The 18,249-nt window shown below is 43.7% G+C and overlaps 1 protein-coding gene across 1 annotated transcript in view; it reads right to left on the reverse strand.

The window, feature by feature from the left end:
- col22a1 (collagen, type XXII, alpha 1) overlaps positions 1 to 18,249 on the reverse strand; it is a 142,611-nt gene that overhangs the window by 31,290 nt on the left and 93,072 nt on the right. Inside the window, exons 28-36 of the mRNA XM_078541247.1 lie at positions 17,896 to 17,943; positions 10,199 to 10,312; positions 9,050 to 9,103; positions 6,450 to 6,503; positions 5,494 to 5,547; positions 3,093 to 3,146; positions 1,498 to 1,551; positions 828 to 881; positions 508 to 561 (exon numbers count right to left, since the gene is read on the reverse strand). Coding sequence (XP_078397373.1) covers positions 508 to 561; positions 828 to 881; positions 1,498 to 1,551; positions 3,093 to 3,146; positions 5,494 to 5,547; positions 6,450 to 6,503; positions 9,050 to 9,103; positions 10,199 to 10,312; positions 17,896 to 17,943 — 540 coding nt within the window. The remainder of the gene's footprint in view (positions 1 to 507; positions 562 to 827; positions 882 to 1,497; positions 1,552 to 3,092; positions 3,147 to 5,493; positions 5,548 to 6,449; positions 6,504 to 9,049; positions 9,104 to 10,198; positions 10,313 to 17,895; positions 17,944 to 18,249) is intronic.

The raw sequence follows: 18,249 nt of genomic DNA on the forward strand, positions 1-18,249 counted from the left end.
CATTCTGGATGAGGACGATAGTTGCTGCAGACATCAACATCTGTAACAGTAGAGGCAGCTGCCTTTGGGGCAACTGAGGAGCGTCACTGAATTGCATTAAAATTAAATCATCGGAGGTTTGTGATCACTTGAGGTCCTTAATGAGGCCTTTTCAAATGTATTGCCTTAGCAAAGGTGGATTTCAAGAACATACTGGCATTCCTGTGTCCAGCATTGCCCAGCTATGGTGATAATGACTGAAGATATGATGATTCCTAATAATCCGACATTATTGTACAATTTGAATATGCCTACCCACGTCTGTCTGAAAACTGGTTAAATCAAACCAGAAAATTTTGGTTTGTAACAGATCTGAAAGGTTAACTTTTTCTCTCTCCACAGATGCTCCACAAAACATATGTTAAGAATTCCCAGCACTTTCCGTTTTCTATTACAGATTTCCAGCAGTAATTTGCATTTGTACTATTCCAAAATATGTTAATATAGCTTTAGAGATTCAATACTTACAGGGATTCCTCGGAGTCCATTCCTGCCAGGAGGCGCAGGGTTACCTGGCCTGCCCTGAAATACAGCAGAGGTCATTCAGTAATGTTTTCCCATGGAATGAAAAAGCTTTAAAAGCTTCCTCATTTAATTCGGATAAAACCCAAATTGTGAAGCAAACTTCAACTGAAGTTTCTTCCAATTACAAACTTTTGAAAGAATTTTGGCCATGGTATGAGACTGACTTTAATCAAAAGCATACCCAAATGATTTTGTTTTCCATTAAAATATGATGTTTGTAGTTTTAAAAAACTGTATCAATTAAGAATGTTTCCGTTTCTTACCGGCTCTCCCGCAGGTCCAGGTTTCCCATCCTTTCCATCTGTTCCTGCAAGACCCTATGAATAAAATAACAGTTGACTTCTCCTTTGTTCCAAGGCACAGCAATCTTCACCTGCACTTTCCTTGGAGCTATTTTCTAGGTTCAATGCACATGCAGCAGCCCCTTATCATTAAGGCTTTACAAAAAAACTTCAACCAGGACTCCATGCATGAGTGGGGAGAGTAGCTTGAAAAAAAAATCAGCAAAGCTCACAAGAAGAGTTAAAATGGCAGGTCAAGAGGTGGAAAAGGGAGGGGGGTGGGTGTGATTGCTAAGAATAGAGAAGAAGAATCAGAGGGGCGATGCAGCAAACAAGAGGAAACAACAGCAAAGTTATGAAAGTAAACCAAGTAAAGAAAGTACAAAGGGAGAACTGAGGGAAAGAGAGGAAGGGGAAGCTGAGGGCAGGTGGAACAAAGGAAGCTTAACAGATTTGGATGAGTGGCAATAAAAAAAGGGAAAGAATTTTCAGAAAAGAAGAAAAAGAAATTAGAGGGAGAGCAACCATTTTTGAAATAGTAGATGGAGAATCAGATGGATGGGTAGTCTGTAAGGCAGGTTTTGAGATTTAAATTGTACTCCAAGCAACGTTGGACTGAAAACAAAAGGATGTGCAGAGTTGGATTACTTACTGGTGGTCCTAACAATCCGGCAGGTCCTTGACTTCCTCGAGCGCCTTCGCTCCCCTGGAAATATCCACAGATTCAACTCTTAACACTGCTCAGAATTCCTTTCTGTTTGTTAATTGGCAACTGTACTAAACAGATTGGGCTGTATGCTCATTTGCATTATCACAGCTCTTTCCAAGTAACACCCCATTTTCACTCTATCTGCAACTTTCATCTCTGGTCTAGTCCTGGGTAATAACCTGTATCAATGCTAAACTTCTTTGGGCAATCACGGGGATATATTGTGTGATACATTTGATATCGCTACTCACCTAAAATTGTCAATTGAACTAGGCTTTAATCTCTAAAGCTTTCACAAGATATTGGTCTGATTGGGCGGCCTGTTGTGTGTTTCCAATTGTATGACAATGACTTTCGTTTTGGATCCTGTTTGGGTGGGTGAGTGGATGGAACGATGGCACCAGCTAGGTGGCTGACCGATTTTCATGGCTGGGCCTTATCTAGATAATTATGAACTGCCAGCATAATATGAGGAATGTCAATTTGTTCACTGATCAGGGGAGGGGATCAGGGAATCTTGGGGTTTCCTTGAAAAGGTGAGTCCAAAGTAGAATTTAAAATGGAGGGTGGAGGCAATCCTGTGAGAGCACGGGATAGCAGTGCTGGGAAGATTTTAGCTCCTCCTGGTTATAAAAATAAGTGTCCCATCTTTGCCCAATTTAAGGACCATAAGTTTGACTGATTCATTGTTTAGTTCTACCGGATGGAGCATCTGGAGCCTTTCCCAACTTGGTCCTATTTGAGGATTTACTAATGGGGGGAAATTTTACTCTGCTCTCTTCCCGGAGGAAACTGTGCAGTAAGAAGTTTCGATAAAAGCACTAACTTCTCTGTCTCCCCTCCAACAGCTTTATTTTTTTTAAAACACTGCTCTTTCCCTGCATGGGCAGTTGTGGCCCAACTCAATAGGTTGCTGATGAATATATACAAATTGGCACCATTTCCCCCCTTTCCCGTTTGCATTAAAGCACCCAATGGCTTAACTGCACTTTGATCTGGTGGATATTCAGCAAATCCAGCAAGCTGCCTCTAGGACCCTTGCTACATTTAAATTGACTTGGCCATTAAAATGGAGCAGGCCTCTTGCAGCACCTCCCAGATTGTCAACCTGCACGAACTGACTCTCCACTGGAGAGTTGAATTTCCCTTTATTATCTCCCCACCTGCTTTGTTCCGATCATTACTTGCCTCCCATTTACAGGTGCTGATGGGCCTACTGTAAATTTCCACATCTTTCTGGCTTATTTGTTTAAAGTAACATATCATAAAACAATATTATTATTAATATTTCTGCCTTCCTTTTTGTTTACTCCTCCAGAACATTCATAGCTGCTACCAGAATGGCAGGTTGCCACGGCATTCTCTATGATCACTGACAATTTTGTTGTCCCTTGAATTAGCCTGGGACTTGACTATGATGAATGGGGTAGAACAATGTTTCTTCCTAAAGCTTGTAACAACTCAGTCCTGTATTTGAGGATGTAGTTTCTCCTAAATTACTCTCCTCCCCAATCTATTTGAAGCTACCTCAGTCTTACCTTCTCTCCTCGCAGGCCTGGTGCACCAGAAGATCCTGGAATGCCATCAGCACCCTGGGAAGAATAAAACCATGCTGCTTAGTCCCTAAGGCCACTTGTAAGAAGTTAGGCTGCAGGCTCAAACACAAGTCTATGTACAATCTGATTGTTACACAGTTTGACACAGTCAAATTTCACAAAAAACAAATTCAGGCACATGAGGCTGGATTCTGGAGATAAGTTGGGAGGTGGGAGGCCTTGCAAAATGGCAGTGGAAGGGAGTTGGGAGGAGAGCCACAGGATATTACCAGCCGTGGGAGCAGCAGTGGAGTGGCAGCTGGCTGACTGGAGGCGGACGGCCAATTAAACCAATTAAGCACCCAAGTAAGGCCCACTTCCTGCCCTTACTGGCATTTTACAGGTGTAGAGAGGGGCTGCCGCCATGTGGGGAGACCGCCAGTGGGTGCCCTGGGGAGGCTGGGGCCCTCCATAATGGCTGCTCCAGGATCCGCCTCAGCATTGAGGCACCTCTTCCTCTCCTTGCAGTCTCAGCAGTGGCCTCCTGTATTGGTGACACTGCCGAGACTGCTGAGCTGCTAGCCCTCTGACTGGGCCGGCAGCTCTGGGAGGTGGGCTGCCCTCCTTAATGAATGGTGGTCCTGACAGTGGCCTCTTAATCGGCTGCTGCTTGTAATATGCTGCCCAAGGTCCCGCAGTCCACCCGCACAGGCTCCCTTCCCACTCTCGATCCCACTGGCAGGACGCCCTGGATTTGAGGGAATTCTAGCCATGGTCTATGCACAATAATCTGTTACCACTGATCGGTATTTTTACCAATTAACTTACTGTGAGTATATTGAGTTCCTTGACAGCATAATATGGATGGAATCTTGTTGAGGCATTGGGGGGGGGTCGGTTGGAGAGCCGGTGCCCTGTCTTTTTTCAGGATTGTTTGCTGAACCACATGCCAATCAGGCAGTGGCAAGGCCAGCGGCAGGAATCAAGACCCTGGCGGGGTGGAAGTTTCACCTACCGGGAGCTACTGGCCAATCAGAGAACAGAAGCTCTTGTGTTCAGCAGCGCCACTGGGGAAGCCATGGCTGCTGTTTGAAAGAGAGCCACGGGAGTCCAGGATCACAGAGTGACCCAGACCACAGGTAAGTAATGTGGAAGAGGGAAGAGGGAGTTGGCAGGGTGGGGGTCACTGGCAGAGGAGTGGGTAAGGGGGCAGTTGGCAGCAAAGGCTGTGGAGCTGCCTCAGTGAGCTGCAGACCTGTACAGGTTAAATGACAAAAAAAATATGCACCAAACTGCAATACATTCAAGCACCTGACAGCAGAACTCAAAAAATATCAGTCTCCATATATCTTTTTTTATTATATTTCACCCCGGACATTTCATCCTGCCCCGGGCTTCCTGATTTGCCCACGCAATGAGGGCAAAATCGCAAAGACAACGTAAAATCGTGGACAATAGGAGTTTTAATGGCCTTAATTGGCCCTTTAATTGTCAGCGGGCGTGGCTCCAACTCTCGCACATGCCCGCTGACCTCGATATTGCTCGTTGCTCGATGACGTTGGGGCGCACTCCCGACATCATTTTGTGCAATTTCACATGCGTTCGGGTCGGGCATGCACCCACCTGATCAATGTAAAATTCTGGCCCACTATTCTGCCTAAGGAAATGCCCTTCCTGCCTCTAAGCTCACCCCCAACGGCCGCACAAGATTCTAGACTATAAGTCAGTTCAGATGAAAGATCATCAAATTTCTGGTATCTGGGGTCATTTGGTATTTCTACCTTGGCAATCTGCCAATTATGCCCTTATTAGGCCAACTGAACATTAACCAGTGGCAAGGTGTTCAATTGAGGGCCTTAAAGCTCCAGTAAGTTCTGCCAGAGGCATTGATCACCTTGTTAAACCCAGCCATTTACTCCTAGATGTATTTCATAAGGTACCCTTATCTCTTCCTCCTTCTTGGGTTTCAGTTCCAAAACTGGAGTAGCATGGTATCATACTGATATTCCTTAGGTTAGTCAGTACCTCTGATGTGCATTTCAGGAATGGGTGGCCTGTTCATCTTCTAATTCTTGAAAACTACAAAGAAGTTACTTCAATTTCTCTTTTCCGAAGAAAAGATGCCAAATTTCCTTAACCTTTTTCACTCGCTACTTAGACACCTGATATCGGGAATCATTCTGGTTGTTGACCTCTGTATTCTCTCAAAGGCAAAAATATCTTTCCAATAATTAGATGATTTGAACTCTGTACAGTACACTGAACCAAAACCTCATGGAGCAAGTCGGGGCCTGATTTGTTTCTGTGTTACAGGGAGACACTAAATGGATGGTTTCATTGCACTAGTTCCTTCTAATGAAAAGTTCCTGCTAAAAATGGGACATGCACATAAATTTATACTTACAGGTTGGCCGACAGTTCCAGGTGGCCCAGGATAACCTGGCAGTCCTGGGCTACCCTAAGAAAAACACAAGCAAAAAGCCTTAGTTAAAAAAATGAAAGATCCTTCTCATATGAAATATGAATGCATGATCGCAACCAGCTGGGATCACTGACAGTGATCAGCAAAGGCAACCTTAGCTGGTTTTTAGTCATCCTCAGCCTGGAGATACTGATATACAGCAATACAATATTCACCAACCCAGCACTGACCAGGAACTGCACAAACCTGGGATCTTCCAAGGACTGGTGCCACACTGGACGAGGTACTCACCCACTGAACCATACTCCATGTTAAACCTGAACCAAGCAAACATCAGCAGGGATTCAAAGAACAGCTATTTCCATCATTTTCTAGCTCTGGTATGTCATCCAAAAGCTACTGATCACCATAAAACAAGAGAGCTGGATTTTTAAGATGGGAAACAGTGTAAGATCTAAACGCACTACACCATGAAAAATAACATGATTAACTGTAGCTGTTATATTTTCTTGATGTTGAGTTTGCCGCCTAAAAAAAGATAATTTTATATTCATATTTGACCACCAGTCAACCTCCAGCATAATTTTTCAAACGAAGCATGATTCTACTCCCCCTTTGAATCCACCTCTCCAAGGTTTGCTTTCTTCTTCTTTCTAATGAACTTTGAAACCACAATTCTATACTTTGTCTGGGGTGGTGAGCCCACATGTCCCATGGTGCCCAGCAAAATAGACTCAGGGCAACAGTCTGATCTTGTTGAAGATGAAAAAGTAAAACATTGTGAGCCATAGGCAAGCAATTATACCACTAATTCTGCTTAAGGTGCATCTCAGCTCTGGAAGGAAGGAGGTTAGTTTACATTTGGTGCAAAGTTTGCATAAAGGGAGAAAGATGAATCGGTTTATTATTACTAAAGGAAATTCACAATGACAAGTTACCTGTTCACCCTTTTCACCAGATGAACCAGGCAAACCACGATCTCCTTTGCTCCCCTAATACATGGGAAAGAAGAACAGCAGAGTGTTAGATGCTGGTTGGAATGTAGCCATATCTCTACATTAAGTGGGGAATGGAAGATCAAGATTACTGTTGTTAATTTAGAATTTATCCCTATTTTTCTGACTGGCACCAATGACTATTGTGATTTAGAGAAGAGAGGGAGAACAAACGGTACCTTGCTGTGCCTAGGAGGATAGGTTCACTGGCGGCCAGCAGCTGCTCCTTTGTGAAGGATATTTTGGTGTTGTGAAGTCTTCACAACCTGCACAACCTGTTCAATGGCCAGTGAAAATTCAGCTGTCAAGTGAAAACTCTTTACAATGAGGAACGATGAAGGAAATTTGACGTGCTCTACTCAGAGCAGAGAAAAATACAAAACACAAACTGAGGTTTCCAAGATAATGAAGGGACTTGATAGTGAGGGGGTGAGGGGGTGAGAGATCAGGAGGGCAAGGCAGTGATTGGGCTATTGAAAGGGGGAGAAAGAACATCAGGGATATAATCAGGAGCGGTGTTGGGGGAGAGGGGTAACGAGAGAAGCAATGGAGAAAGCGTCCATCATTGGGAGGCTGAAGGCCTTCTTTGTGAGGCTTTGGCAGTGGTAGGTGGGGGGGTGGGGTTGGTGGGGTGGTGGTTGGGTACTCCAGCTCTTCCTGGCTGAGCAAAGGATGTCAAAAGATGTTGATCTTGCTCCCTCAAATCTGTTACTGGAAATTTTGCTTGGGCTTCTCGCTCACTCCCAGTTAAATTTAAGCTGTGAGGCGGGCCCCACCTTTTGAGGGCCATGTAAGCTCCTGTATATCTTTTGCAGAAGCTTTATTGATGGCCTGATTTACAAACATAAAAACATATGACTTAGGAGCAGGAGTAGGCCATTTGGTCCTGCGAGCCTGCTCTGCCATTCGATAAGATCATGGCTGATCTGACTGTGACCTCAGTTCCACATTCTTGCCCACCCCCTGTTACTCTTTGTCTCCCTTGTGAGTCAAGAATCTATCTACCTCTGCCTTAAAAATGTTCAATGACCCTGCCTCCACCGTTCTCTGGGTAAGCGAGATCCAGAGACTCACTGAGATTTGTATACATCAAATGTTAAATCAGTGAAAACAGGGTTAAGGTTGAGTTACTCAATCCTGGTATTTTAACCCACAGCCCTCCCCCCCAGAAACCCTCTCCTGCTCATTGGAGAGGGGCGGGGTGGCGGTTAAAGTCCATGTCATTTGTCTGTTATTCAGCCACTAATTTTTAAAGTAGCGATGCTAAGATCATTTGGCATATTCAAAGAATATGTCAAAGAAGTATTTCAAAATGATTCAATTGTTCTGGTTCTAGATTACAAATTTCTAATTTATACAAGTTACTTCTTCATAATATTCTTTGGGAGCCAACAGAACCTTTACAAGGGGTTTACATCCTTAAAGTATTTTTTATTAAGGTGACTACTTTAATGGTAGAACAGAGCCTTGGTGTATCTACATGCTGTGGCATGGAGGGAATGGCCATGGAGTTCTCATTACTTCCACATAGTGAGTTCCAAATCTCAAGTGCAGAGTAAAGTTGAATTCCCTACAGATCAGTAGGAAAACTGGAAGGCAAGACAACATTCACCATCGTCAAGCACACCCTACTAGTAATGTTACCTTATGGTAGATTACTTCTGTACTTCTATTGGGTATGTGGACTGTACAGCTCTGTTATTCCTCTCTGTAGTGCTGAGCAAAGCTTGGTTTCCAGAGATGCACCATAGAGAGGAAAATGTGGCAAACGTAGTATAAGGGTATTTGGCATAGCAAGGGGTAAAGTGGGACTGAAGAACATTACCGCCTAGGGTGTGATGTAAAGGATCACATGACCAGAGGCCAAAATCAGTTGTGTAGCGAGCCTTAGTGTATGCAGAGACCTGTGTAGAAGTAAGCATGGTATTAGCTCATAGTTTGCGCTATACCTTGTACATATGTAGTTATGAATTACCAACAAACAGTTAATGTTCAACCTTACAAACCTCTGATCGTCTTTGTGAGGCCTAGTGAGCAGAATGTATAACATCTTACAACAGCAAAAACGCTGTGGGTTTCTGCTCATTTTACAAAGCCCTGCCTTTTCTGTAATAAGCACAGACATAGTGTAGTAATGCTCATGATGAGGGAGGGATGTTTCTGATTCTCCCACCTCCTTTCATCCCAGGACTGGAGGGACCAGAGGGTATAGCAGCAAAGTGATGAGGACCAGGAAGGAATGTGCTCAATCTCTCATTGAAGAAAATAAATTATTTTGTGCTTCAAAGCCTGCTGCCTGCAGTCTCCTCAGGCCATGCCAGGGCATGGATCTATGCTGGGGGCCTTACTGAACCATGTAAGTATTGGGTTAGCAGAGTGTGGTTCTAGTACTGGGCAAGGAGGAGGGGGATAATATTGATGTCTAATTTTTTTTAGAAGGATTAACATTGCACCAGCTACTTGTATTCTCAAGGAGGGAAGGACAATACTTTCAGAATCTTTGATTCAGGGAGGTACATAGTGAAATTCTTGTGTTTTCTTACCACTATTCCTGTTGGTCCTTGCGGTCCTGGAGGTCCTGATGGTCCTGGCTCACCCTAATGCGAAATAAAATTTAATTAAGGTCAAACAACAATATTTGTCTGTATAAAGCATCCCAATTTATTTGAAAATGAGTTGAACACGATGATATGCCCTTAAACAGCTCAATAACAAGGGTGGTGCAGACAGATGTGCTTCCTGAGGTAAAGCATAGGATTTTTAGGAATTTGCTAACAACTAACTTTCTGCCTGATTTCCATTCACTTAGGCACTTTATACCATGTCCCTCAGTCAATGCCCTATCAAAAAATGCAACTTGCTGCCTCTTGGATTTGTTTGTGTGACCTTAATCTCGTCCACAAATTCATACTGCAAAAATTCCTTGTCTGCTTCCCTGTCTTACATCCAACTCTTATTTTAACTTGCATCTCCCAGCAATTGAATTCTTTGCCACAATGAACAATCCATCAATCTCAAAATCAATTAGTTCTCCTTGATTTCTCTCCTTTTCCAAAGAAAACATGACTACTTTCCTTAATCTTTCCTCATAACTTAAGTCATCAATACTAGAATTGTCTTAATTTCTAATTGCCAAGCCCTTAGCAACCAGCACTATATACTTTGTTTACTGCACAGGAGGCCATTCAGCCTGTCAAATCTGTTCCGGCTCTCTGCAAGAGCAAGTCAGTTAGCCTCGCTTCCTCATCTTCTCCCTGTAGTCCTGCAAATGGTTTATCTTCAGATAATTATCCAAACCCTTTTGAAAGCCACAATTGAATCTACCTCCACCACGCTGTCAGTGCAGTCCAGAACCTAACCATACACTGCAGAAAAAATTTTCTTCCTGTCACTTTTTGTGCTTTTGCCATTCACATTACATCAGTGGCCTCTAGTTCTTAACACTTTGGCCAATGGGAACAGTTTCTCCCCATCGATACTCTATCCAAAGGCCTCATGAAATTGAACACCTCTATCAAATCTCCTCTTAACTTCTCTTCTCTAAGGAGAATGCCCTTGCTTCTCGAGTCACAGAGTATGGTCAGCGGATGGACTTCCACATTCAAGAATAAGCGATTAGAACGGGTTAATTTTTAGAAAGTTTATTAGTCAGGATTTTACTCTATCTTTCGAAGCCCTTTATGTTCACATACTCTAAGGCCATCTTTTCCAACTTTTCCAGTGGGGCCTGCATGACCCTTGCTTCCTTTCAAACCTGGTAGGCCTTGGAGACCAGGTGGACCGGCTGGGCAGCTGGTGCACAAGTCCTGAGGGAGCCAAAAAAAAAAAATGATGTCAGAAATAATTCATTATTATTCCATTGATCAGAAGAAACCACCCAGTTTGCATGACCCAATTCAGCAATAGCTCCCAATTTACTGAGATTTGATACCACTGGTGAATTACAGTAATTCCAGATTAATTTTGTAACAAAGAATGTTGAATCTCTTTTGATTCTCCAGTCCATAATTTCCATTGCTCCTTGAAGGAATAAAAACAATAAATGATGGCAATAGAAGTTTAATGAAATTCTCTAGCCCAAAAGAAATATAGAGCACTGTACTTGGCTGAATTTTGAGGTAAGACAAATGACCATGGGAGGGATGGAATAGTAATGCAACAAAACAAGATAATTAGAGCAAATAGCCAGATGAATATCTTTTGGCAGAGACATTTTTAAATACACTTCCTTGGTCTACAGACAGATAAAAAAAATGCCTACCTAGATTGTGAGTTATAAAGCATCACAATGTATGAGTGAGCAGGATGATATAAACAGCTAAAGAATAAGATGGGTAGTTTTCTTTAATATTCCGCTGCTCTTGTCCTTCTAGGTTTACAGGTCGTGCGTTTGGAAGGTACTGTCTAAAGAGCCTTGGTGAGTTCCTGCAGTGCATCTAGTAGATGGTGCACGCTGCTGCTACTGTGCATCGGTGGCGGAGGGAGTGAATGTTTGTGGATGGGGTGCCAATTGAGCAGGCTGCTTTGTTCTGGATGGTTTCCAGCTTCTTGAGTGTTGTGGGAGCTGCACTCATGCAGGCAAGTGAAGAACATTTCATCACACTCCTGACTTGTGCCTTGTGGATCGTGGACAGGCTTTAGGGAGTCAGGAGGTGAGTTACTTGTCGCAGGATTCCTGGCATCTGACCTGCTCTTGTAGCCACAGTATTTATGTGGCTGGTCCAGTTCAGTTTCTGGTCAACGGGTAAGCCACAGGATGTTGATAGTGGGGGATTCCGTGATGGTAATGCCATTGAACATCAAGGGGCAATGGTTGGATTCCATTTTGTTGGAGATGGTCGCTGCCTGGCACTTGTGTGGTGCAAATGTTACTTGCCACTTGTCAGCCTAAACCTGGGTATAGTCCAGGTCTTGCTGTCTTTAGACATGGACTGCTTCAGTATCTGAGGAGTCGTGAATGGTGCTTAACATTGTGCAATCATCAGCAAACATCCACACTTTTGACCATATGATGGAAGGAAGGTCATTGGTGAAACAGCTTAGGATGGTTGGGCCTAGGACACTACCCTGAGGGACTCCTTCAGTGATGTCCTGGAACAGGGATGATTGACTTCCAACAGCCACAACCATGTTCCATTGTGCTAGGTATGGCTCCAGCCAGTGAAGCGTTTTCTCCCTGATTCCCATTGACTCCAGTTTTTGCTAAGGCACTTTCACCTCTGAGACTGAAGGCTGTGCGTTCAAGTCCCACCTTTCAAGCCTGGTAGACCTTGGAGCCCAGGTGGACCGGCTGGGCAGCTGGTACACAAGTGCTGAGGGAGCCAAACAAAAACAATGTCAGAAGTCCCACTCCCTGAGGATGTCCTGGGCTGAAATGATTGGTCTCCGAAAACCACATCCATCTTCCTTTGTGCTAGGTATGACTCCTGCCAGTGGAGAGTTTCTCCCCTGATTCACATTGACTTCAATTTTGCTAGGGCTCCTTTATTCCAAATGTCAAATTTTGCCTTGATGACAATCCAGCAGTCACACTTACCTCACTTCTGAAATTCAGCTCTTTTGTTTTTGTTTGAATGAGATCTGGAGGAACCCAAATTGATCATCAGTGAGTAGATTATTGCTGAGTAAATGCTGCTTGATAGCACTGTTGGCCTCACCTTACATTACTTTATGGATGATATGGCAGTTATTGGCCAAATTGGATTCATCCTGCATTTTGTGGACAGGATATATCTGAATAATTTTCCACTTGGTTGGGTAGATGCCAGTGTTGTAGTTGCACTGGAACAGCTTGGCTACAGTCTCAGCTAATTTTGCAGCATAAGTCTTCAGCACCACAGCTGGGTGTTGTCAGGGTCCATAGCCTTTGCTTTACCCAATGTGCTCAGCCATTTCTTGATATCACATGGAGTGAATCAAATTGGTTGAAGTCTGGCATGTGATGCTGGGGCCTTCAGCAGGTGGCTGAGATGAATCAAGCGCTTTAGCCTTGTCACAAGGGGAGAATATAAAGAGAGGAGATTTTTGCTCTTTCTGTGCAAGGGACAAAATTAAAGCATTGTTTCCCTAATGTGCACCAAAGATTTGGGTCAAGAACAATGTACACGCAAATTTTCATTTATATAGTGCCTTTTATCACCTCACGATGACCCAAAACATTTTACAGCCAATGAAGAGCTGTTGCAACAATTCCAGATTCTTCTTCCCCTTCACTTTCCTCTGACCTCATCCTTTCTTCCAATCTCAGTCCTTACCATCTTTTCACTATCTCCTCTGATCTTCTTGTGTCTACCCCTAAAGGATCAGTGCTCATCAAACACCTCAGCTTCATCCCCACACCACCATTTCAAATAAATTTTGTGTTTAGCACAAAACTGAGCTCTTCATTAGTCGCCTTCCCCACCACGCCCACTTCTTTGGCCAGGATACTTTTTTCCTGCACACTGGACTCTTTCTCCTATCTTCAGAATTCCATGTGGATGTCCTCCCTCTGGCATCTTATGTCCTCTAGATCTTTTCATTGAGAACTGATGGCATGATATCAATGCCTCTGATCTCGTCAGTTATCCTAAGCTACCTGCTTCCGAACTTGCAGCACACCATTCCCTCAGATTCAACCTGATCACAAAACCTGTTGACATGAGTGGTGCTGTGCTGCTTGGCAAACCAATCCATACCTGCACAGTCTGACTGGCAACTGACGCCCTGTCCTACCTCCCTGTGGACCATGACCCTGCCACCAAACAATAAACTATTGTTTCCATGGCTGTTATTTACCTTATCTCCTCAGGAGGTCCAAATTCCACAGCCTCCCAATTCATATTTGCTTAAATCTGCAAAGCCTGCTTCTACCTCCTTAATATTCATAAACAGGGCTGCCCAAATATAACTATTGTTTCAGCCTCTTCTTGCCTGGTGGAGCTGCTTTCTTCCCATCTCAAGCATTTTTTTCTCCCCTTGTCCAGTCTTCTCCCACCCACATCTGCGACTTTTCCAATGCTCATGGCAACTTTAACAGTTTCCAGTTTCCTAGCCCTAACCATCTCCTTTTCACCATGCACGGCTAATCCTTCTGTACCTCCATCCCCCAAGAGGATGGTTTGAGGGCTCTCTGCTTTCTCCTTGAACAGAGGATCATCCAATCCCAATTCACCACCACCCTCATCCACCTTGCTCAACTTGTTCTCATATTGAATAAGTTCTCCTTTGGCTCCATTTCCTTCCTCCAAATAATGGAACCCATATGGCTCCTTATTATCACTGCCTTTGTGTGGGGTATGTGGAACTTTGCTGGTTCCAATTCTACTTAGGTCCCTGCCTCACCTCTTTCTCCAGCATATTTATAACTACATTGGTGTCATTACCTTGTGCAATAACCTGCTCACCGATGCTTGGTTTGGGTTCCGCCAGGGCCACTTGGCTCCTGACCTCATTACAGCATTGGACATAGACAAAAGAGCTGAACTCAAAAGGTGAGATAAGAGTGACTGCCCTTGACATTAAGGCAGCATTTGACCGAGTGTGGCATCAAGGAGCCCTAGCAAAACTGGAGTCAATGGGAATCAGGGGAAAAACTCTCCACTGGTTGGAGTCATACCTAGCATGAAGGAAGATGGTTGTGGTTGTTGGAGATCAGTCATCTCAGCTCCAGGACATCACTGCAGGAGTTCCTGAGGGTAGTGTCCTAGGCCCAACAATCTTCAGCTGCTTCATCAATGACCTTCCCTCAGAAGTGGGGATGTTCGCTGCTGATTGTAGTGTTCAGTACCAGTCACAATTCCTCAGATATTGAAGCAGTCCATGTCCATATGCAGCAAGACCTGGTCAACACTCAGATTTGGGCTGATATGTGCCAAATAACATTTGTGCCACACAAGTGCCAGGTAATGACCATCTCCAACAAAGGAGAGTCTAACCATCTCCCCTTGACGATCAATGGAATTATTATCGCTGGACCCCACCCCTACCCAATATCAATATTCTGGAGGCTGCCATTGACCTGGAACTTAACTGGACCAGCCGTATACGTACTGTGGCAAGAGCAGTTCTGAGGCTGCTAATTCTGCATTGCATAACTCACCTCCTGACTCCAAAGTCTGTTCACCATTTTCAAGGCACAAGTCAGGGGTGTGGTGGAATACTCTCCACCTGCCTGGGTGAGTGCAGCTCCAACAAAACTCAAAAAACTCAACACTTTCCAGGACAAAGCATCCCACTTGCTTGGCACCCCATCCGCCACCTCAAACGTTCATTCTCTCCACCACTAATGCACAATGGCGGCAGTGTGTACCACATAAAGATGCACTGTAGCAACTCACAAAGCTTCCTTCAACATCACCTTCCAAACCTATGATCTCTACCATCTAGAAGGACAAAGGCAGCAGATGCATGGGAACAGAGTCAGCTGCAGGATCTCCTCCAAGCCACACACCATCCTGACTTGGACCTATGTTGCTGTTCCTTCAATGTCAATGGGTCAAAATCCTGGGACTCCCTTCCTAGCAGCACTGTGGGTGTACCTACACCACATGGACTGCAGTGGTTCAAGGCGGTGGCTCACCACCACCTTCACAATGGCAGTTAGTGATGAGCAACAAATGCTGGCCTAGCATGCAATGTTCACATCCAATGCAAAAGTTAAAAAAAAAATCCTGCTCTCATGGCGAATTGGAAAGTTTGATCAGCTTTGCTTTCAATTTTAACCCTTCCCTCACCTTCACATAGTCCAACTCAAAACTTTTCCCTCTTTCTTCTTCTTTGTCTCCATTTCTGGGTTAGGCTATCGATCAGTAACCATGATAAGCCTACTGACTTTCCACAGTTAACTTCACAACACTTTATTCACCAACTTCCTGTAAGGACCCCATTCAATTTTCCCAGTTCCTCCATCTCCATCTCAATTGTTCTGCCGATGCCATCTTCTATGCCAATGCTTCCAACAGGTCTTCCTTCTTCCACAATCAAGGATTCTCCTCTGCCATGCTTGACAGGGGCCTCGACTGTGACCATTCCATTTCCCCCATTCCTGTTCTCACCCCATCCCATCCCTCCCAGAACCATGATAGGATACCCCTTGTCCTCACCTTCCACTTCACCAACCTCCATATTCAATCGATTATCCTCTGTCATTTGGCCACATGATGCCACCAGCAAACACATGGTCCCCTTCCCTGTCCCTTTACATTCACTCCACCACATATTGCTCTGCTCCTCAATCACTGCCAACATTTTCTACCCTCTCCATGGTCCCTTCCCATGAAAATGGAGGTGCTACAATGCTGGCCTTTTTACTCCTGCCTTTCCATCATCATTGACCCCAAACAGTCCTTCTAAATGAAGCAATGGTTTACTTGTACTTCTTTCAATTTAGGATACTAGATTCGCTGCTGACAATGTAGTCTCCTCTACACTGAGAAGACAAAATGTAGGTTGGGTGACTGCTTTGTGGAACACCTCTGTTTAGTGTGCGAGCTTGACCCCAAGCTTGGGGTCATCTGTAATGAAATTATCTGTCCCATTTCCACTCTCACCTTTCTGTCCTTGGCTTTGTATACTGTTCTAGTGAAGATCAATATAGGCCCAGATTTTTGCTGTTGCAGAGGTCTACTCAGGTGTGACGAAATGGCAGAAGGGACCAAAAATCATAAGTCCTGCCCCCAAACACCGCAATTCCCATTTTTACTGGTATGGGAATGAGGGCGGGGTGCATTTTCTGCAAGCACATTTTACAGAGGCAGCTGGCCATTTAGATCATCAGCTGCCTCCACTGAAGTGGGATTTTGATAGCCTTGGAGTTAGGGCAGGTCTGAACTTTGTGGATTCATTTGGATAGCCAGGGTACTGCTTTGGAGAGGTAAGGTACCCTTTTGGATCTGATCCCGGGACACCTTTGGGGTAGGTGCCCTTTGAGGTAGGTCGAGTGCCATTTGGAGGAGTTAAGGTGTCCATTGGAACTGTTAAAAGTGGGCATAAATCTGTGCAAAAAGTGCATAAACTCATCACTGTCAAGCTCATTAGAACTGTCATCAGGCCTGTCAAAATCAACTGTCAAACTGCCAGACACACCTGTCAAAGGCACCTGTTGAAAGTGCCAGCAGGAATTGGCAAAAACACCTGTCAAAGTGAGCTGTCAAGCTGTCGAGGCATTTAAAAGCCCTGCCATTTAAATTTTTGAAAGACATACCTAGAGTGTTAAAAAATCATTGCTTGCTATTTCACTCTGTTCTTTTAAAAATTCATTCATGGGATGTGGATGATGCTGGCAAGGCCAGAAATTATTGCCTATCCCTAGTTCCCTAGGGATCCCTAGGAACTGTTCTGTTGAAGGGTCATGTGGACTCAAAACATCGACTCTTTTCTTCTCCACCGATGCTGCCAGACCTGCTGAGTTTTTCCAGGTAATTCTGTTTTTGTTTTGGATTTCCAGCATCCGCAGTAGTTTTTTGTAATGACCTCATTGGGCCCGGGGAGCATATTATCAGCAAAGCTGCTCACTGTCTTGCTTACATTTTTAAGCACCATCAGTCTTATTTCAATTTCCAATAGACAAAGACAAGAGTTTAGTTTAATATCCTACATGCAACTCAATGCTTCCCCTCTTAATTTGAACAGCACCCAAATCCCCTCTCTGTTTTCTTTTAAATGCAGTTGATTAACCTGCACTTCAACTTACGACCTCTTGGCGTGAAAATTAGATTACCAGCACTTCAACTGTCAGTAGCTTACTCACCATAATAATGTAAATAATCATCTTACAACAATATTTGTCACTGTTTATTGCACAACAGAATGCATAATGCCATACATAATGCTTGATTAGTCAATTATAAGGATAGAATCATTGACATTTCATATTACCTTATGATTAATAAGATTAGGAGATAATCTTACAGGATCCATCTTAGGGTAATATTTAATCAGCCACTGTGACATCATTGCAAAATAGTTCAATAACTGAGAACAATAGTAATTGGTGCAATAATAGGAATAGCTGCAAGAGGAAATGAAAAAAAAATGTAGCAGCATATTTTTCAATCTTGTCATTGAAAAATGAAAGCACAGGAGAATTTGCAGGACCAATTTTTTTCAGAATAGCAGAGAAAGCAAGAACTTTACCAAAATCCTGGTGTAATTATTTGCCCTCATAAAATTTCATAGCTTTCTTTTAAATAGATGCTGACTCATCAATGCAAAGGGATGACAGCATTAGCAAATTATTGGTTCTCTTTCAGTACCTAAGGGCTACAACAAGTGGTCCACGATAAGGCATGGCATGGTCACAGTGATGGTTTTACCCAGCACTGGTTCAACTAGCTTAGAGTGGCTGCTGCTTTAAATTTCTCTACAATGTCCCCAAGCCAATTTTCTGTGAGGCTGCCAAACCACTCACCTGAACCATGTATTCTATCTGTCCCCTTGAAATAAGAGGTAATGATGCCTGTAGGTCAGAAAATACTATTATATCATGTAACATAGTTATGCTAATGCTGTATTTTTTTAACCAATGAATCAATTTTACATGCAATGTTAGCTATGCTTCTTTATCTCTGTTTCTTTGTTGAAAACAATTTATTCAGGAGTTGAATATGGTAAAGTTAGCATCTTCAGTTCGGTGGTGAGATGCTCATGGTAAAGTTGCTAAAAGTGGAGAGGGGTAAAATAAGGGAAGAAAAAGATGCGTGCTTATAGTCAGCAATTTAGCATTTGGGAGAAGGGAGCTAAATCTCTCACCGGGAGCTTTACG

Source organism: Cetorhinus maximus, chromosome 4 (assembly GCF_964194155.1).
Source record: "Cetorhinus maximus chromosome 4, sCetMax3.hap1.1, whole genome shotgun sequence".
Lineage (NCBI taxonomy): Eukaryota > Metazoa > Chordata > Chondrichthyes > Lamniformes > Cetorhinidae > Cetorhinus > Cetorhinus maximus.